Source organism: Geotrypetes seraphini, chromosome 2 (assembly GCF_902459505.1).
Source record: "Geotrypetes seraphini chromosome 2, aGeoSer1.1, whole genome shotgun sequence".
Lineage (NCBI taxonomy): Eukaryota > Metazoa > Chordata > Amphibia > Gymnophiona > Dermophiidae > Geotrypetes > Geotrypetes seraphini.
The window spans coordinates 45825398-45847667 of record NC_047085.1 but is presented as its reverse complement, the minus strand read 5'-3'; the positions used below and the strand labels follow the sequence as shown (position 1 = coordinate 45847667).

The 22270-nt window shown below is 44.2% G+C and overlaps 1 protein-coding gene and 1 long non-coding RNA gene across 5 annotated transcripts in view; one reads left to right on the top strand and one right to left on the bottom strand.

Annotated features, from left to right (window-relative positions):
- Positions 1–22270, top strand: part of COL14A1 (collagen type XIV alpha 1 chain) — a 393953-nt gene that overhangs the window by 212806 nt on the left and 158877 nt on the right. For both annotated transcript variants that reach the window (XM_033933023.1, XM_033933024.1), the window contains exons 24-25: positions 431–577; positions 11904–11978. In XM_033933023.1, the coding sequence (XP_033788914.1) occupies positions 431–577; positions 11904–11978 (222 nt within the window). The remainder of the gene's footprint in view (positions 1–430; positions 578–11903; positions 11979–22270) is intronic.
- The window catches only part of LOC117355058, a 163168-nt gene that overhangs the window by 88630 nt on the left and 52268 nt on the right, over positions 1–22270 (bottom strand). The gene's annotated exons all lie outside the window — the stretch shown is intronic.

Here is a 22270-nt window from a genome sequence, read left to right as displayed (position 1 = left end):
TGTTAAAACATTCGCTTCCTATAATCATCATGTGAACCTTATCCTAACACGAGATAGCAAGGGAATGTTTTAAGTGTAGTGGGGGTTGGGTTCCCCCCTCAAAAAAGAGGGTTACTTTGTAACTCTCAAAAATACAAAAGAGTATCCTGTTGGGGCACAATTGTCAGGTCAGATCAGGTCACCCTCCCCCCCCCCCTTATTCAGTGCGCATTTGTCTTGCGCGCAAATGTTGGGGCACAATTGTCCTGGGCGCATTTGACGGGTCGCCGTACCATATAACTTCACAGATATAGAAATTTTAAAAATGTATTTCAATTTGTAACAATGGTATCTTGAGTAAATGTAAGTCAGAGTATTCATGCCTGGTTTGATTGCAACGAGGAGCGTTTCCGCATTCACGAGCACCGATCTCTACCTTTTATCATTTCAGATGGGAGAAAGAATGAAGTGCTGCTCAGTGGAGGGACATCCCAGCACTGTTTCTATGAGCTGAAACCTAACACACAGTATAAAATCAGTGTTTATTCCCAGTTCCAGGAAGTAGAGGGACCAGCTATCGGAATAATGGAAACAACATGTAAGTGCATTTGTGTGATGTATTTACCAAAGCCCACCTACTTTGCATACCAAATAGTACAAAAAGCATTGTTAATAATATTGTTCATTAGTTAACACCACCATTTAAAATATGAAAGGCAATTCTATATAATGCACTTTGGGGTAAGAACATAAGAATTGCTGCTGCTGGGTCAGACCAGTGGTCCATCGTGTCCAGCAGTCCGCTCACGCGGCAGCCCTTAGGTCAAAGACCAGTGCCCTAACTGAATCTAGCCTTACCTGCGTACGTTCTGGTTCAGCAAGAACTTGTCTAACTTTGTCTTGAATCCCTGGAGGGTGATTTCCCCTATAACAGCCTCCGGAAGAGCGTTCCAGTTTTCTACCACTCTCTGGGTGAAGAAGAACTTCCTTATGTTCGTACGGAATCTATCCCCTTTTAACTTTAGAGAGTGCCCTCTCGTTCTCTCTACCTTGGAGAGGGTGAACAACCTGTCTTTATCTACTAAGCTAATTCCCTTCATTATCTTGAATGTTTCAATCGTGTCCCCTCTCAATCTCCTCTTTTCAAGGGAGAAGCGGCCCAGTTTCTCTAATCTCTCACTGTACGGCAACTCCTCCAGCCCCTTAACCAAAAATTTCAAGGAAGAGCTCTGAAATGTAGGCGCTGGGATGATGTGCACTAAATGAAAAATTTTTTAACAGTAGTTCTGCCTGGGGCCTCTATTATACAATACTAGCATACAATACTATTATACAATCTGTGTGTCTATCATAATTAGATTGCAAGCTCTTTTGAGCAGGGACTATCTCTTGCATGTTTAATGGCGCCGCGTGCATCTAGTAGCGCTATAGACTAGCCTCACCTACACTTCCTCATATTGCCTTTTCCCTTTCCTCCAGCAATTGCCAAGAGGAACCCACTATAGACTATGGCCAAATCTACTGTGGTAGGCTATCCTTGTACAGGGTGGGCCACGGAAAAGTAGCCCCGCCTCCGGCAATAATTTGACAAGATGAACGAGCAAGTGGATCGTTTTTATTCACTTACCCACAAGTTGCCACAGATGGTGAGAGTGGTCCCCGTTCACATCTATGCACCTTCCACAATCACTATTCGCTGTTCCAGGGAGAACATCATCTTTCTGGCACCGGTATTAGAGGCGGGCTACTTTTCCGTGGCCCACCCTGAATAAGCAATGTCACATCCGTCATACCTATGCTTCCTAGCTCAGTTCCTATGGAATATTTGTGCTAGATTATTCGCTTTAGTAGCCAAATTTCTGTCATGTCTGACTTGCCAATGCTAAGCCAGTCCAATCCCTATGGCTCCTCCTCCAGGCTCCAGGCTCCTCCTCTCTGTGCCTCTCCACTTGCTGCACAGGACTCCGTCTTGAGGGCCTCCGTACATGCACGGATGTCAATATGATGACATAGTCTATGTGTGTGACATCATCGCATCGACGTCTGTGCATTTATGGATGCCCTCCAATCACGGCCCTGAGTTTAGTGTGCTACGGCTCGGGAGAGTTTGTGAGACACTGGTTTATTGCAACCCTTTAAGTGTTAACTGCAACCTATATACTGTTAGTCAGTGGCATAGTAAAGGTGGGGGTCTGCCCCGGGGGCCATGTTGGTGGGAGTGCCGGTACCCCTCCTCCTCTCTGCCCCGCCTCTTCTTACCCCTTCCTTTCCCCCATACCTCTAGTTGTTCACCGCCGCGAGCAACAAGTTCAACGTGCTCCTTGCGACCATGTCGTCTCTCCTGCTGACATCACTTCTGGGAGCCACGCCTAGGAAGTGACATCAGAGGGAGAGCCAACAGGGTCTTGAGGAGCATGACGAAGTTATTGTTGTTGGCAGCGGTGAACAACTAGAGGTACTGGGGAGGGAAGGGGTGTGTGCGTGCGGCAGGGGATTGGGGAAGGAGCAGGAAGGGGGTGGAGCTGAGGGCAGGGTTTTGTGTATCCCATAACAGTTAAAGGAATGAATCTCACTCTTAAATCAGAGTATGTTGCCCGAAGGCGATGTCAAACTCTCAGCACTTTTCATTATGTCGAAAACAGCCTCCTTCAGAAGTTTGTAGTTTGACAAGGAGCATATGCACTTTGATATGAGCATAAGAATAGCCTTACTAGGTCAGACCAATGGTCCATCAAGCCCAGTAGCCCATGCTCACGGTGGCCAATCCAGGTCACTAGTATCTGGCCAAAACCCAAAGAGTAGCAACATTCCATGGCATGCAGTGTCTTGCCATATATCTTTCTTAATAACAAACTATGGACTTTTCCTCCAGGGAATTGTCCAATTTTTTCTTAAAACCAGCTACTCTATCCACTTTTACCACAATCCCTGGCAACGCGTTCCAGAGCTTAACTATTCTCTGAGTGAAAAAAAATTTCCTCCTATTGGTTTTAAAAGTATTTCCCTGTAACTTCATCTATTCTCTCCTAGTCTTTGTAATTTTTGACGGAATGAAAAATCGATCCACTTGTACCCGTTCTACTCCAATTAGGATTTTGTAGACTTCATCATATCTCCCCTCAGCCTTCTCTTTTCTAAGCTGAAGAGCCCTAACCATTTTAGACTTTCCTCATACGAGAGGAGTTCCATCCTCTTTACCATCTTGGTCGCTCTTCTTTGAACCTTTTCTAACTCCACTATATCTTTCTTGAGATAAGGAGACCAGAATTGAACGCAATACTCCAGATGAGGTCGCACCATAGAGCGATGCAGGGGCATTATAACATTCTTAGTCTTGTTAACCATCCCTTTTTTAATAATTCCTAGCATCCTGTTTGCTTTTTTGGCCTCCACCGCACATTGGGTGGAAGGTTTCATCGTATTGTCTACGATGACACCCAGATCCTTTTCTTGGGTGCTAACCCCTAAGGTGGACCCTAGCATCCGGTAACTGTGATTCAGGTTATTCTTTCCAATGTGAATCACTTTGCACTTGTCCACATTAAATATCATTTGCCACTTGGACACCCAGTCTTCCAAATTCCTAAGGTCTGCCTGCAATTTTTCACAATCCACATGTGTTTCGACAACTTTGAACAATTTAGTGTCATCTGCAAATTTAAATCACCTCACTCGCCATTCCAATTTCCAGATCATTTATAAATAAGTTAAATAGCACCGAGTGTTACTTATTGATGTTAAACCTTACAGATTTGTGAAGGAAGCCATTTTAAATACAATGAAAGGGTTGAGATGAGAATTAACAGTATACCAGTTTACCATGATCACTGATTAGAAAACAATTTCCTAGAACATTAATACACTTCCTACTAGGAAAACAGAACAAGTTGGACTGTTACAAATCTCTAGGTGGAAAATATACTCTAGATAGACACCACACCACAAAAGGGGCTTGGCAGTCCCACTACCCGTCCTTCCATCTCCCCATAATAGCACAAAAGGGGCTTGAGAATCCTATCACTTCTAAATCCTCGCCTCTCCCCCCCCCCCCACACACACATAAACACATAAAGAGTGATTTTATAATAAAGCAACTATATTTAGGCACCTGATAGATACCTACTTTCCTTCATAGAATAGGCTCCTATTCTGTTATAGAATTGATCTTAAAATATCCCTTCCAAATTCTCTCTTCTCCTTGAAGATTTTGCAAAACAGATTCAGATTCCCCATTTTCTTGCTCCTCATACTGACTTCCAGATTTGCTTTCCAATCTATTATAGGCTACTGTTTGGGGAGGCTCGGGGGAGAGGTATGGAGTTTGATGGAACAAGTTAAAATCCTTATGGATTCTGAAATAGAAAGTTACATTATGAGAGTGTGTGACGCAGTGGTTGAAGCTATAGCCTCGGCACCCTGAGGTTGTGGGTTCAAATCCCGCGCTGCTCCTTGTGACCCTGGGCAAGTCACTTAATCCTCCATAGCCCCAGGTAAGTTAGATAGATTGTGAGCCCACCGGGACAGAAAGGGAAAAATGCTTGAGTACCTGATTGTAAAACTGCTTAGATAACCTTGATAGGCGGTATATAAAATCCTAATAAAACTTGAGAGGAGGAGGAGGGAAACCAGCAGCATTGTACACAGGGCTATGGTCCTGCGCATGCTTTCATTTCATTTTGTAGTTGCAAGGGGGGAAGTGAGGCGCAAGGCAGGCTAGGGAAATTGGCAGTCCTCCAGGCCACCGCAGTAGCGCCCAGGAGGAAGTTAGTGGCTAGTACCTGTAAGCCAGGAGGAGGGGTGTGGACAAAGAGAGAAATTGGAATTCTACTGTAGGCAGTAAGGATAGACTTGGAGTCTTTATGGTAGAGAAAGTGGGATGCAGGACTGCAGGAAATACCATGTTTCCTCAAAAATAAGGCAGTGTCTTATATTAATTATGGGGCCAAAAAACACATTAGGGCTTATTTTCAGGGAATGTCTTATTTTGTTTTTTTTTCATGTACAACAAACATTTCTCCCTTCCTCTCTTCCACCCCAATTCTTCCTCTTTCCTTTCTCCCCTCCCCCTCCAATATGCAGCATCTTTCCTACCCTCTCACCCATCCCCTTGTACAGCATCTTTCTATCCCTCCCTCCCATCCCCCTGTGCAGCAGAACTCCACCAACCCTCCCACCGTGAGACTGACATACCTCCGCTCTGAGGCCTCCAAAAACAGCGGCGGTGACAGCGCTCTGAACGGGCTGCTTCACGGTCTTCCCCACCGGGGCTAGATCTTCCCTCTGCAACATCTTTCTATCCCTCCGTCCCATCCCCCTGTGCAGCAGAACCCTACTGACCTTTCCACCATGATATGGCAGAGGGAAGGCCCTAGCGGGGAAGGCCATGAAGCAGCCCGTTCAGAGCACCGCCGTCTCTGCTGCTTTAGGAGGCCTCCGAGCGAAGATATGTCAGGTCTCACCAGGGTGGGGATCGCTGAATTGATAAAGTTTGATTTTTTTTGGCGAATCAGGCAGTGCTAGTGTCAGGGATGGAGTCGGGGAGTGTCAGGGACATTCTGGCGGGGGTGGGGGAGGCTTCAGGGGTTGATCTTAACTTCGGATTGTTTTCGGGATAGGCCTTATTTTTTGGGGAAACGGGGTAGCTCATCTCCTGGATATTCCAGTACACTCCTCAGTTGTCTATTTCATCTTCCGAACTGACACATGGATCTCCTGTGGCTTGAATCCAGCAGCCCCCCCCCCCACACACACACACACACAAATAAACAACAACAGTTCCTCTGATTTTTCTCTTCTACTCTTCTCCACGGGGCAGTTATGCCATCAGGGGGACAGGAACAAAGTGTGCTGAACATGAAACAAAACAACTTTTTTAGATCGTCCTTGGCTCACCCCAAACTACTTCCCTTTTTAAACACATAACTTTGGCTCTTTTGCAATTAAAATGGCCAAAGTTGTCCATAGATCTGGCACAACTTTTTCAAAGCACTTATGCAGCTGGTACAACTATGGATCACGTAAATGTTTTTGAATATCAACCTGTTATTATTTTAAGTAAGAAAAGGTTATTTGTGTTTTATTGATTAGTCATTGGGTGGGTGGGATAAAGTGGTTGCTCTTATATGTCTGTAAGATGAATGTGCTTTTCTTGAGTTATTATATGTTTAGATACTTCCGTATTGCACTGTTGATAGTTGAAAAATCAATAAAGATAAAAAAAAAAAAAGAATATCAATCTGTTTATCCAAACAGTATTTATGAGCTGATGCCATAAACTGCATCAAGCTTGGTGCATCAGTTTACTTCCAGTTTAGTACTGACCTGTCTGCGCTAAGATTACTCAGCATTAAAATAAACTGCTGTGCTAGTCTTAGCGCAATTAGCACGGGAATGGTTAGAACATAAGAGTTGCTGCTGCTGGGTCAGACCAGTGGTCCATCATGCCCAGCAGTCCGCTCACGCGGCGGCCCTTTTGGTCAAAGACCACCGCCCTAACTGAGACTAAGCCTACCAGCGTACGTCCTTGTTCAGTAGGAACTTGTCTGACTTAGTCTTGAATCCCTGGAGGGTGTTTTCCCCTATGACAGCCTCCGGGAGAGTGTTCCAGTTTTCCACCACTCTCTCATATGAAACTACCTTACTTCTTAAGAAGCAAACTGCCTCCCAAATTAGTGCAATTTTATATTTCTCTGATACTGCTAAACTTTAGTTCACTTCTATGGTCAAGGCTGGAACTCCCAGGAATGCAGCCTAACACACATGGATTGCAAGTAAAACAAAACTTGATTAGGTTCAAAACAGGTATGTCTCAAGTCTGTTCTTTCCACAGGCTGGACACTTGAATTAGGGTTACCATACTTGCAGAAAAAAAAAAAAGAGGACACATGACCCCGCCCATATTCTACCCATAGCTCTGCCCATACCACCCACAGCCTCGTCCACACCACCCATTTCCTTGGTTCTTCTTCCCACCCTCTATAATCTTTTAGTGCTTCTCTCTTTCTCCAACCCTCCTTCCCCACAGGTGCTTCTCTCTCTCTCTCTCCTTCCAACCTCCCCCCCCCCCCATGGGTGTCCCTCTCTCTCCTTTCAACCTCCTCTCCTGCTGTTTCTATCTCTGCCTTCCCATCCAGCACTACTCTACTCCATGCTCTTTTCTCCAGCATTCTCTCCTTTCCATAATGCTTCTCCAGCCCTCCCTTCCTCCATGCTGTTTCTCCAGCTTCCTCCCTCCCTCCCTCCATGGTGCTGGGAAGTATCTTGATTCTACACTCTCCCAAAGCTTTTGAACCTCCTTCTCCCTGAGCCTTGACCCTTTGACTCAGGTCTTGCTTAAGCTTTTTAGTGCCCCCTGCTGCCAGGCAGCTAAACTGCACCCTCAGCAAGGAAGTGTTCCCCACTACACTCTCCACTTCCTCACAGCTTTCGTAAGTAAAGTTTCCATAAGTATTTAAGTCATCAGAAAGGAAAAACAATTTGCTATGAGATCCCCAAGCTGGGGACCTTGGAGATAGCATCTGAAAATTTGGACACAGACTCCAGATCACCTAACCCATAGTCTGAGATCCCATGGTATCCCTTGCCCAGATGTCTCTAGCCTGGGACTCCTGAAACATGGCGACCTGAGGAACAGAGACTTCCAAATCACCTGCCTCCTCCCAGTTGTTCACCAGTGCTTATCTGGACCTAGGGAAGTATTGCTTATGTATCCTATTTTGCTGCCTGCCATCTTGGAAAGTGATGAAGGTTTAGCTGAAGTAATTTTAAAATGATGTAGGTTCAGCTGGCTTAAATGGTTTCTTTTGAACTCCAGTGGCTATCCAAGACAGCAGGTGACAAAATAAGATGCATAGATGATATGTCTTTATTGTTTATTCAGTTTTTGATTAAACGCTTTTTCGTTTCTACAAAGCGTTGTACAAGATAAAAAATAACAATTAAACAAAATAACAATTAAACATACTTTCCTATAAAAACTACTAGACTACCAACTGTTCAAACTGGGTAACTATTGACCCAAAGGCCATAGACACAAGTGGGAAGGGGGGAGAAATACAATTGCAATAGAAAATGTGAGGAACATATAAGGAAAACATTTAGGAACTGGGGAACAGTATAAAAAAGAACACATAAAAATTGATAGCTAAAATACAATAGTTCAATTAAAAGCATCTTTAAACAAAAAGCACTTTAGGTTGCTTTTAAAATTTTTTAAGTTTTTTTCCATTTTTAGATATAAAAGAAGAGCATTCCAGATCGTAGGGGCTGTTACAGAAAAAGTGGAGGTGCGACGTGTGCCTATAATTTTTAAAGAAGGAATGTTAAGGTTATGTTGAGAGATAGATCTTAAAGATCTTGGGGGGTCATAAGGAATCAAAAATCTATCTATGAATGCTGGTGTGTTAGTCTGCATTGTTTTGAATGTCAGGAGGGCGATTTTGTAAGTTACCCTGTGTGCGACAGGCAACCAGTGGGCAGGTCCAGGTAAGTACTGCTGGACCACTGGGTGGTAGGGGTGTGTGATTTGGGGGCTTTCTGGCCCAAGACCCTGGCTCGTGGAATCCTGGGCCAGGAGATCGTTGGTACAGAAAACCTCCAAGGTTTTTATATTTAGATAGGTATAAAGCATCGGTCTCAAACTCAAACCATATGAAGGGCCACATTTTGGATTTGTAGGTACTTGGAAGACCGCAGAAAAAATGGTTAATGTCTTATTAAAGAAATGACAACTTTGCATGAAGTAAAACTCGTTATAGTTTATAAATCTTTCCTTAGCCCCTCTTTTACTAAGGTGTACTAACCGATTAGCGCATGCGAAACGCTAACGCGTGCATGTTAGTCTATGGACATGCTAGCGTTTAGCATGCGCTAATTCGATTAACATGCGCTAATTGGTTAGCGCACCTTAGTAAAAGAGGGGGTTAATTGCTTCTGCTAATATCATTTCTACACAGCTGAAAGCAGTGCAACATGCAGAAAGTGAAAAACTATCAAAGTATCAACTGCAAGAGGCAAGATTTTGGACCAACTATTTTGAGGCCCTCGGTATTATAAAAAATGATTCTTTATGGAAACCTTGTGCCTTAAGTGTCCGGCAGTCGCGTCCGCAACCGCCTTCAGCTCTCACCTCCTCCAGCATTGGACACACACACAAGCTGCACTTGCCTCCAATGATTATCTTACGTTCTGGAACTTTGCCCGCCTCACTGCTGTCACTTCACGCAAGCGCTTTCCTGCGTCTGTATGTGATTGTCCTCTCCACTCCACCTCACAATTGCGTACAGATGCAGGAAAGCGCTTGCATGAGGTTACAGCGACCGCCGCTCACCTAAGGCACAAGTTTTCCATAAAGAATCATTCTTTATAATACCGAGGGCCTCAAAATAGGGCCCATGGGTTGCAAGTTTGAGACCACTGGTATAAAGGTATTTCAAAGTTAAGTGTACTTTTTTTAGTTCAAAAATTTTTTATTGAGTTTAGTAGATGAAGTACAATAAATGTTGACAAGGCAAGAAACATGCATGCCGTACCAATGCAAAGATTCACAAAATATTATCTACTTTTTAAACAATTTTGATTTCGCTTCCACTTTTACTTCACTGCTTTCTGTATATCATTATCTTATTACATGAGACATAAAGTAAGAGTGTACATATCAATATTTGAGCTGTTGCAGCAAGCTTTATTAAAATGATCTTTGTGACGGTTAAATAAATTATGGATATTCAGTGCTACGATACAGAATGTGGTACATTTTCATATATAAAGTCTACCATGTATGCAAATTATGTCATGCAATTTTAATTCTGGGTATCCCAACTAACTACAGGGTAACCAGAAGAAGTTTGGGAAGCCCCGGATTAGCTCTGCCCATGCCCATGGATCGTGTATCGTCATTTTGGGACAGAGGCGCGGATGCACTAAAAATGGTCGTTAAACCATGTGGGTCGCTTTGGGCCAATCTTTTTGTCCGATTTCCACACAGCGATTCATGCTCAAATGGCTTCCCATGCAAATAAGTTTCGCAGAGGTCTGTTGTAATCCCACACCACCAGTCATTAGAAAACCGACTCTGACACATGTGCAGAGCGGTAGGGGAATCCCAAACAGCTGAGCTACAGAGAAAGCCCTGAAGCATCTTCCTGCTGCTCAGCTGATCAGGCAGGAAGCCTCAGAGAATCTATGAATGCGCGGAAAACACATGGTGGGCCACTGTGTACAATGGATCAGCAAATTAGTTTGTCGTTAAACCCAGTCAAACTGGTTTAGCGATAATCATTAGACAACTGGAGAGCTTAGTGCATCCGGGTCAGAGTCCAGAAAGGCTACTCTTATTAACTTTCTTTATGTAAGCAAGGACACACACAGACAGAAAATAGATAGTAGATGGAAGAGTAAAAGGATTTATCATATGACTATATGCTTCCCTCTCCGTATTTGCGGTGGTTAGGGGCAGAGCTGGCCCGCGAATATTAAAAAACCGCGAATAATATTCGGGCCGGTTCTGCCCCTAACCTCCGCTTCCCCTGGCTATTTAAAGCCCTGCAAGCCCCCCACCCCCCTTTAAGCCTTACCTGGTGGTCTAGTGGGTTTTCGGGGCAGGAGCGATCTTCCCACGCTCCTGCCCCGTGCAGATCGCTCACAGGAAATGGCTCGAGAGACGATGGGAGCTCAAGGCAGCCATTTCCTGTGAGCGATCTGCACGAGGCAGGAGCATGGGAAGATCGCTCCTGCCCCGAAAACCCGCTAGACCACCAGGTAAGGCTTAAGGGGTGGGTGGGCTTTCAGGGCTTAAAATAGCCAGGGGAAGCGGGGGTTAGGGGCAGAACCGGCCCGAATATTATTCGCATTTTTTTAATATTCGCGGGCCAGCTCTGCCCCTAACCACCACGAATACGGAGAGGGAAGCATATAGTCATATGATAAATCCTTTTACTCTTCCATCTACTATCTATTTTCTGTCTGTGTGTGTCCTTGCTTACATAAAGAAAGTTAATAAGAGTAGCCTTTCTGGACTCTGACCCGGATGCACTAAGCTCTCCAGTTGTCTAATGATTATCGCTAAACCAGTTTGACTGGGTTTAACGACAAACTAATTTGCTGATCCATTGTACACAGTGGCCCACCATGTGTTTTCCGCGCATTCATAGATTCTCTGAGGCTTCCTGCCTGATCAGCTGAGCAGCAGGAAGATGCTTCAGGTCTTTCTCTGTAGCTCAGCTGTTTGGGATTCCCCTACCGCTCTGCACATGTGTCAGAGTCGGTTTTCTAATGACTGGTGGTGTGGGATTACAACAGACCTCTGCGAAACTTATTTGCATGGGAAGCCATTTGAGCATGAATCGCTGTGTGGAAATCGGACAAAAAGATTGGCCCAAAGCGACCCACATGGTTTAACGACCATTTTTAGTGCATCCGCGCCTCTGTCCCAAAATGACGATACACGATCCATGGGCATGTATTTTTTTGGTTTAAAACCATGAATAAGCGAATCTGTAGATACAGAAAATGCGAATACGGAGGGGGAAGTGTAGTTCATGGTTGGAGCGTGTCTAAGCTAGTTCTGGTGGGGAAGGGAGCAGAAGAGATGGTTGGGTTTCTATGAGGTAGTATAATTTGCTTTTCATGTTTTGTTGCTTCATAGTAGGTGATACCGCCCATGTAAACCACTTTCATTGCTCATTAACCCGATGAGCGTCAGAGCAGCGCAGAGCATCCAGCACGCCAGCAGGTGCTAAAAACCTCTTCCGTGCTTTTGTAAAAAAAGGGGGGGGGAGTGGATTAATCAGGAAAGCAGTATATAAATCATTTTTTTTTTTTTTTTAAATTGGAATCAATAGCCATGAAATGTCTGTATTATTTAAACGTGTCTCATTGGAATTATTGCTACTGAAATCTCTGCTTCGTTCTTTGTTCATTTTCAGTGCCAGTCCCGACTGTAGCACCAACACCCCCTCCAACAACTCCACCGCCGACTACAATTCCTCCTGCAAGAGAAGGTACGCTACTGCTAGGAGTCTTGAATTTATACTGGCTTTGTTATTAACTAACTAACTAAAACGTTTTACTAAGGTGCGCTAGCGTTTTTAGCGCTATTCTGCACATTAAAGCCCTAACGCGGCTTAGCAAAAGGAGCCCTTAGTTTTATAGACCGGGTCATCAACCAAAAGAAGCTCGACTCGGTTAACAGTAATGTACACTTCCCCCCTCCCTATTCACGGTTTTGACACTCGCGGTTTCACATATTTGTGATTTTTTTGGGGGGGGGACCCCCCCATAGTATAGAACGTTTCTGCCTCCCTCAAGCCTTCCTCCCGGCATCCCAGCCTTACCTGGTGGTCTAGCGGGCTTTCGGGGCATGAGCGATCTTCCTACACTCCTGCCCCCTGTAGATTGCCAATAGGAAATGGCTGCCGTGAGCTCCCGTCGTAGTCTCGAGAGACTATGGGAACTCATGGCAGTCATTTCCTATTGGAGATCTGCACAGGGCAGGAGTGTAGGAAGATCGCTCCTGCCCCGAAAGCCCGCTAGACCACCAGGTAAGGCTGGGCTGCCGGGAGGAAGGCTGGAGGGAGGCGGGAACGTTCTATACTATGGGGGGGTCCCCCCCTCCCCAAAAAATCACAAATATGTGAAACCGCGAGTGTAAGGCTGGGATGCTAGGAGGGGGCGGGAGGGAGGCAGAGGTGGGTCAGAGCTGGACGAGAAGTTATTCGCGGTTTTTCTCAATTTGCGGTCTGGCTCTGCCCCTATCCCCCGCAAATACCGAGGGAGAAGTGTAATACATAATACATAAACTTGACAAGGAAAAGGAGACTAGAATAGTTAGTTTCCAAAATGTTTAGCAAACAAAAAGGTTTTCAGAGCTTTCCGGAATAAAGCAAAAGAACCTAAACCTCTTAATGTAAGCGGTAAAACATTCCAGAATTTGGTTAATTTAAAAGCAAAAGAGTGACTGGAGGTTCTGTTTTTACCACTAAGAGAGGGAAATGTAAGTTTTAATTTTTGAGAACTTCTGGCAATAGGAAGTCAAAATTATTACTGTGATGTCAGCAATGTTATGAATGCATTTAAAAAGCATGTTTTAAAGAAAAGCAACCCAATGGTTAAAAATATATTCCTATGTGTCCTTTAGGTCAGTAGTTAGATGGGCACAGCAGCCATTTGGGTTTTCAGGATACCTCTAATGAATATGCATGAGATAGATATATATGCATATTTATATCATGCATATTCATTAGAGGTATCCTGATGTCCCTCAGGACATGTATGAGAAGCAGCAATTTAGATATTTTATACCTGGAATTTACAAGCCTTTTGTCATACAAAGCCGCTTAAGCAATACATGGAAGAGAAATGACTTCCTGGTTAATGTCTGGGATTATTCTCAGCTCTAAAACAAACTCTCTGCCTGATATGGAAGATTTAGTATTTTGAACTGTCTAGATTTTTCTCAAAATGTCTTTTGTAAATAATGCTTAACAATGTGTAATATTAGCAGCCTCATAAAAACCTGCATTCACAAAATCCAATTAAAACTAATTTATGTGGACAGGCGCTTTGGTTCAGGCTGTAATGCTCTAAACTGCGTTGAGTAATCTAAAATCTAAATCCACAGCAGGCTCATGTTTCACTTTCCTATCCAATAGGGACAATTTGGGCACATCATGAAAGAAATGCATTCATTCTAGGCAAGGGAAGAAAATCGACTTCCATTACTGTTGCAGCCCTTGTTGGCCACCAAATGGTGTTGAGGGATAGTCCAGAACAGGGGTGACAAACTCAGTCACATAAAGGGCTGAAATCTAAAACACAGGCTAAGTCACGGGCTGAATTTTTTATTAAGATACGAGTCTTAGTAGAAGTATAGGGTTACAATCTCTCCAACCCTACGCTGGCTCTGTGGTGTAAACAAAATAAATAAAAAAGACTTTCTCTCTTTTAGGTCCTAGTTCACACTTGCTGTTGAGCACCAGCTCTGACAGGGTACACATTTCAAATCTGACATAATGTCATTATTCAAATCATGTTGGTCCCAGGCTCTGATTTCTCTTTGTCTTCTGATAACTCGCTTGCCAGGGTCTCCTGCCCATTTCTTGTTTTTTTTTCTTTCTTGGTGCTAACCATCCATCTTCCCTCTGTCCTCCCATTCCATTCCATTTCCCTTCCTTCCACCAGAGGTCTGGCATTTTTCCTTTTTTCGTCTCCATCCCCGCAGCTGCAGTGATGGACCCCACCATCCCCAGATCCACCATCTCTCCTTTTCTCAACTACCCTTTCATCCAGCATCTCTCCCTCCTTCCCCACCACCCCAGGGTCCACCATCTCTCCCTTTCTCTTCCCAACTACCTTCCTATCTGGTATATCTATCCCCCCTCTACACCATCCCTTGTGTCTAACTTCTCTCCCTTTCTGTTCCTTCCCTCCCTCCACCCCATTGTCCACTATCTCTCTCCCTCTCCTCTGATTTTAGACCCGTTATTTCTTCCCCTCCAAGCACTTCTACACCAGCTCCCCCCCAGAAGGCCTGCATGATTTCCCCATACTTCTATCCCTGCCCCCCCCCCAAAGGCCTGCATGTTTTCCCTTTTCTTTCTAGCATCCTCTGGCTTCCCGGTCTAACCTTCAAAGAAGCCTGCAGAGGATCGCCGGTCAGCTATAGCGATCCTAGCAGGCTGCTGTCAGCCTCTGCAGCACGTTCCTTCTGCCACAGTCCCACCCCTCCTCTGACGTACAGGACCGCGGCAGAGGGAATGTGCTGCGGAGGCTACAGCAGCCTGCTAGGATTGCTACAGCCGACCGGCGATCCTTTGCAGGCTGCTTTGAAGGTGAGAACGGGAATCTGGGAGAGAGATGGTGGACAATGGGATGGAGGGAAGGAACAGAAAGGGTATTTTCTCACGGGCCAAATCTGATTACACTGCGGGACTCTGGATGTAGTTCAAAATAATTTATATTCAGGTACGGTAGGTATTTTCATATCCTGAGGGCCTTAAAATCTAGTTTGTACTTGAAGCCATGGGAAGGTTCATTGACTTACCCAAGATCACAAGAAGTATTGGTGGGATCTGAATCCTGGTTTTCCTGTTTCTCAGCTCCCTGCACTAACCCTTAGATTACTCTTCATAGTTAATGTATGTGGACTAAAGGCTGAGCTCTGTGAGTGCTTTTTTATCATCTAGGGACTCTCCCTCAATAAACAAAATGTATGACTTCATACAGGCATTAATGGAGCACTTCAGATACTCTATAAGGACGCATGAATATTACAATACTGTGCCGGTACCTGCATAGCTAACCAGGGCAAATATAGGATTGCTTTTTTATTTTTATTTTTTATTTTTGTGTTTATTGAGAATTGCAACAAAGACCGTACAACCATCAAACGATACAATTTTGATCAGTACAAAGAATGCAAGAAAAGTGCATTCCACCGGCAATAATAGCAGAACACCAGCAAAAAGCAGCTACCAACTAGTCAACAGCCCAATTGCAACATTCATTTTTTATCCCCCACAAACACGCAGCCCTTCCATCTACCTCAGAAACAATCATATCCCCATACGCACCACCCATAACTCACCAGACACTCCACACTCACTCTACCACAGTCATCCACCCACATTTATTTTGCTTTTACTTTGAGTTTTGTGGAATAAACACGTGTCTTGGAGCTGCACAGTAGGGGTTGTTTTGCTGAAGCCACTGAATCCTGACTGTGTTGGCCACTGCAGAGTTAACCCAGCTGCTAATGAGATGACTGTGTTTTTGTCTAAGAGGTTCTTGCACCAGCAACATTTCTTTTACCTGGACCTTCCCCCACCCCCCTCCCCACCGCACAAAGCATCACAAGAGGGACATTATCCATCCTTCTCCAGTCCTCCAAAACCATTCCTGATTCAAATGCCAAGGCATCCTAAGCTTGTAAATCATTAAGATTACAATAATAGACTGTGATCAAAGAATTCTGTTCAAATAAGTAAAGAAATCCATGACACTTCAGACAGGGCCCACTAATTGCTAAGGCCAGTCCTTTGGTAGCTGATGAACTAATGCTCCCATGCAGCCTCTTAAAGAAGCCACTGCATTACAAAATAATTTACCCCACCATAAATCTACCCAAGTACCTAGTACCAACCCCTAATTCCCTACATCCACTAAGTACCAGTCCTCCTGATAGCCTGTCCCCTGGCAATATGCCCCCATCCCCCCCCAACAGTCATCTTGCACCCTCCAGTCCCTCTTCAAACCAATGTGCGGTGGTGGCCAAAAAAGCAAACAGGATGCTGGGAATTATTAAAAAGGGGATGTTAACAAGACTAAGAATGTCATAATGCCCCTGTATCTCTCCATGGTGCGACCTCATTTGGAGTATTGCGTTCAATTCTGGTCTCCTTATCTCAAGAAAGATATAGTGACGCTAGAAAAGAACATAAGAATTGCCCCTGCTGGGTCAGACCAGTGGTCCATCGTGCCCAGCAGTCCACTCCCACAGTGGCCCTTAGCTCAAAGACCAGTGCCCTAACTGAGTCTAGCCTTACCTGCATACATTCTGGTTCAGCAGGAACTTGTCTAACTTCATCTTGAATCCCTGGAGGATGTTTTCCCCTATAACAGACTCTGTAAGAGTGTTCCAGATTTCTACCATTCTCTGGGTGAAGAAGAACTTCCATACGTTTGTACGGAATCTATCCCCTTTTAACTTTAAAGAGTGCCCTCTCATTCTCTCTACCTTGAAGAGGGTGAATAACCTGTCTTTATCTACTATGTCTATTCCCTTCATTATCTTGAATGTTTCAATCATGTCCCCTCTCAGTCTCCTCTTTTCAAGGGAGAAGATGCCCAGTTTCTCTAATCTCTCACTGTACGGCAACTCCTCCAGCCCCTTAACCATTGTAGTCGCTCTTCTCTGGACCCTTTCGAGTAGCACTATGTCCTTCTTCATGTACGGCGACCAGTGCTGGACTCAGTATTCCAGGTGGGGGCGTACCATGGCCCAGTACAGTGGCATGATAACCTTCTTCGATCTGTTTGCACGGACGGCTTCATTGACTTATCTAAAATGGTTTGGACTCTTCAGCTTGGAAACGAAACGGCTGAGGGGAGATATGATTGAAGTCTACAAAATCCTGAGTAGAGTAGAATGGGTACAAGTGGATCGATTTTTCACTCCATCAAAAATTACAAAGACTAGGGGACACCCAATGAAGTTACAGGGAAATACTCTTAAAACCAATAGGAGGAAATTTTTTTCACTCAGAGAATAGTTAAGCTCTGGAACGCATTGCCAGAGGATGTGGTAAGAGCGGATAGCATAGCTGGTTTTAAGAAAGGTTTGGACAAGTTCCTGGAGGAAAAAATCATAGTCTGTTATTAAGAAAGACATGGGGGAAGCCATTGCATGCCCTGGATCAGTAGCATGGAATATTGCTACACCTTGGGTTTTGGCCAGGTACTAGTAACCTGGATTGACCACTGTGAGAACGGGCTACTGGGCTTGATGGACCTTTGGTCTGACCCAGTAAGGCTGTTCTTATGTTCCATGGTGAGTCATGTAGGGGGCTCAGCAGGGCAATCCCTTATTTGATGGCCTGACTCCCTAGCAGAAGTCCCATAGGGCCACCACTCTAAGAGGCTGAGGTGGCTATTTTAATACCAGTATCTGCCAGATGAAGAACCAATGTGAGGAACTATTTCTTAATATAAGCATGGTAGATGTGTAGAAAAGCTTCCCAGCAGATGTAGTAGACACAACTGCATCTGAAATGAGAAAAGCACGAGACAAGAACAGAGGATCTCTAAAGGAGAAGAAATGATTTTAGTGCTCAATAGCTGGTATGGATGGACAGCTTGGATAGATTGTATGGATATTATCCCTCAGCACTGGTCTCACTTCCAACTGGTTGGCACAGAATCTCTGAAGCTACTTGTGGTAGACCAGGGGTGTCAAAGTCCCTCCTCAAGGGCCGCAATCCAGTCGGGTTTTCAGGATTTCCCCCAATGAATATGCATGAGATCTATTTGCATACACTGCTTTCATTGCATACTAATAAATCTCATGCATATTCATTGGGGAAATCCTGAAAACCCAACTGGATTGCGGCCCTCGAGGAGGGACTTTGACACCCCTGTGGTAGACCAATCAGTTTTCAAAGCGTCCTTTACTGATGACTAACCTGTAGCCTTCATTTTTCTTTCTCAGGTCATCAAATATGAGGGGCTGTTGAAAGGTTCTCAGCCCGACCCACAAGCATAGAAACATGATGGCAGATAAAGGCCAAATGGCCCGTCTAGTCTCCACTGAGGGCTATACACCAAGGCCCTCTTTTACCAAGGTGCGCTAACCGATTAGCGTGCACTAATCGATTTAGCACACGCTAAACGCTAATCTATGGATGCGTTAGCATTTAGCGCTCCTTAGTAAAAGAGGGGGTTATTCCAGCCATTTTCCACTTTTCTCGTTCCATATTTTGTCCAACAGAACGAAAAAAAAGTGGAAAATCGCTTGGCTGAGTGTATAGCCCTCGATGGAGACTGCCGCAGCTTTGCTGGTTGGGCTGAGACCTTTTCAGCAGCCCTTTATAACCCAAAGCTAATTGTGTGATTGCATGATGAGAAACATAACAGCTCAGCAACACCAGGAAATATTTCTTCACCGAGAGAGTGGTTGATCCTTGGAACGAGCTCCCGGTGCAGATGATCGAGGCAAACAGCGTGCAAGAATTTAAGAGCAAATGGGATGCCCATGTGGGATCCCTTAGAGGGTTAAGCCAAGAGAACCTGTCACCAGGAGTGGGATCCCTAGAATAGTAGACTTGGGGGTGGGTCAGTAGAGTGGGAAGACCTGATGGGCTATGGCCCTTATCTGCCGTCATCTATGTTTCTATGACCTTAATGGGTAATAATGATTGCTTACATATGTTCTTTTTTTGTGTGTGTTCAAAAGTTTTTATTAACCAGACACTATAACAGTTGTACATTACATAAACATAGTGTTCTTGAAAAATACAGAAGAACAAGGCATCTACATGGGTATATTCAGTTTACATTACAAAGAATATGGGCTCCTTTTACAAAGGTGCGCTAGCGTTTTTAGCGCACGCACCAGATTAGCGCGCGCTAGCTGAAAAACTACCACCTGCTCAAGAGGAGGCGGTCACAGCTAGCGCGCGCATAATTTTAGCGCACGCTATTCCACGCACCTTTGTAAAAGGAGCCCCATATGTGATAAATCAGGAGGATAATGAAACACATGTAACAAGTTAACGGGCTAACTAGGATTCACAATATCTCAACGGTAGTGCTCATATGAGCGCATATCGGGAAAGGTTATTATTTCTCTCGGCTAACACTTTTACATATTTTCCAGTTAAACACACACTATTCCACCAGGCATGGAAATCAACGACAGAGAGGTCTTTCCAATTATCCTCTATAATAAAACCCTAAGCGCGCATGTGCACTTAGGAGGCCGTGATCCTTGCCGCCGTGATGTGTGCCTCTGTGCCGAATTCCATTTACGGCGTGTGCCCCGGCTTGGGGCGCAGATTGAGCGGCGGTTTGTCTCTACAACGGCAGGAGGGTGTCATGCAGGCGCTGCAAGGTGTCTCATGCTGGTTAGAAGTGGAGGGGGAGAGGGAAAGGGGGCTGCTTTGGGGGGAGGAGTGTGCTGGGGGGGCAGACAGCAATCATGCTTTGCTCTGGGAGAGGGGAGGAAACAGAAGTGGGCCACGGAGAGGCAGGCAGGCATGGCGCAACAGAGAAAGACAGGGAGAGAGACAGACAGAAAGGGGGCCAGGTTAAATGAAGGGAGAAGGGCTGCTGCTAGACAGGAGGAGCAGGGAAGAGTTGCTGCTGGACACGAGGGAGGTAAAAGGAAGGGAGAAGAGCTACTGCTGGACAGGGGGAGCAGATAAGGGGTGGTGGTAGACAACTGATGAAAGAAAAAGAAAGAAAGACAGACAGCAGCCAAGGAGAGAGAGAGAAAGAAAGAAAGACACACACACACATCTATTCTAGCACCCATTAATGTAACAGGCTTAAAGACTAGTAAAGAATATTTTGGATAGCTAATGCCATTACAATGTTAAACAGCTTAATCTTATTTCCCTCCATGGACAGTGGAGACCATGTGACATGAAAATTATTATGGCGAAGGTTAGAGTATCTGTAATATCTGTAATGCTTACAAATGTTCTAATGAATTACAGATTTTTTTTTTTTGGGGGGGGGGGGAAGAAATGCCAATTATATTTAGGGCTACCATTAAGATGTGTTATTTTACCAATAAATTGGCACTATTTTAGCGCAGGTCTTATTTTATGCAATCAGACCTTATTACTAATAACTGGGGTTAATTGTAAAATAGCATGTCTTGATGGAAGCCCCTGTCAATAACTTCCCCACTTAATTACCTTTCTTTATTCAAGTGCATTTTGATGTTTGTCTGCTTTTGGAAGCACAATAAGCCCGGCTGTTGGAATGGTTTTTATTTTCCATTCCGTACTTCTCTTGGAAATGGAGCCCAGTATGAATCTGGGAACTTAATGCCACAGTGAATTTCAGTTTGTACTCTATAAAGACCTGAAATATTTTGGCTCAGAAGCCATGAGAAAGCAATCTACTTCTTAATTTATTTTTTTGTTTCTTAAAAATGTGCAGAGTTCTCAGTAGAAAACCGTTATTTTTATTTTTGTGAACCATCATTATCCCAAGAATACAGATACAGTGCCAAATACTGGTCAGAGCCAGCTGTACCCTCCTTCAGGTTTATACTCACATTGACCAGACCCTGGAAAAAAGTTGAGGCTGAAATGTAGGGGCCCAATACAATACTTATTATGTGATGATTGACCACACATGCTTGAAACTGCTTGTGCTGTATCTTTGGTTACAAAGAAGAAGAAGAGGCCTGAGGAGGTCCAGGCAAAAATTTTATTAAATAATAGGTTAAAAGATCTCTCAATGTCCACCGCAAAGCTACGATTCAACATGGGGCCATATTTCAGGTGTCTTAATCTTATGGTAAATGCACAGTCATATAAATATGTGAGAGCACACAATTTTGGAAACATGTACAGGCCCAAACCTTTGTGGCTGTAATATCAAACATTGTTGTTGCCACCCAGCCGTGTTGAGTTGCAGCTTTGTGGTGGACATTGAGAGCTCTTTTAACCTGTTATTTAATAAAATCGTTATCTAGACCTCTTCAGGCTTCTTTCCCCTTTTTTTTGGAAGACCATTTATCTGGCCCTACATTTCTTGACTGGTTTACCATTGTGGGGTCTGTTGCTTTCCTTTTTAATATTAACATTGATCCTGTAATCTGGATAAAATTAGGATGGATTTTTTTCTGTGACCAAATAAGGGGTATTTCTCTATAGATTATATAAAGTTAGGTGACGGGATAATGTGGGCTAAGCTCAAATTCTGTAACAACAGTTGTGCATGCAATTGCCATTATAAGCCCAAAGTTATAGAAGTTTAAATCCACAGTTAAGTGACTAACTTTAAGCATGCCAAAATATATAACCTTCAAAAGAAACGCCATTTTGCCTTGAGATATTCACGCTTGCACTCCCCCGACGATTCTCTGCCAGCATCCAGTGTTTGCTCCTGAAGACTAATGTACACCGCCTAGAAGCCTGATTTTAAATAAACTTGAAACTTAATCAATTCCCTGAAACGGAGCTCTGTTGAGCAAGTCATATGAGCGTTTGCAACTGCCTTGACACAGATAAGTCCATTGTAACATAGTAACATAGTAGATGACGGCAGATAAAGACCCGAATGGTCCATCCAGTCTGCCCAACCTGATTCAATTTAAATTTTTTTTTTTTTTTTTTTTTAATTTTTTCTTCTTAGCTATTTCTGGGCAAGAATCCAAAGCTTTACCCAGTACTGTGCTTGGGTTCCAACTGCCGAAATCTCTGTTAAGACTTACTCCAGCCCATCTACACCCTCCCAGCCATTGAAGCCCTCCCCTGCCCATCCTCCACCAAACGGCCATACACAGACACAGACCGTACAAGTCTGCCCAGTAACTGGCCTAGTTCAATATTTAATATTATTTTCTGATTCTAAATCTTCTGTGTTCATCCCACGCTTCTTTGAACTCAGTCACAGTTTTACTCTCCACCACCTCTCTCGTTCTACTTTTCTTCAATGAACTTTTGACTATATGTTTGAAATAGTGGATGTTAGGGGAGCGTCATCAAGAACCTAGTTCTGAGTTGGATTCTTATCTCGTCGTATGGATTTCAAAATATTTTTTATTGTACATTGGGAGTGA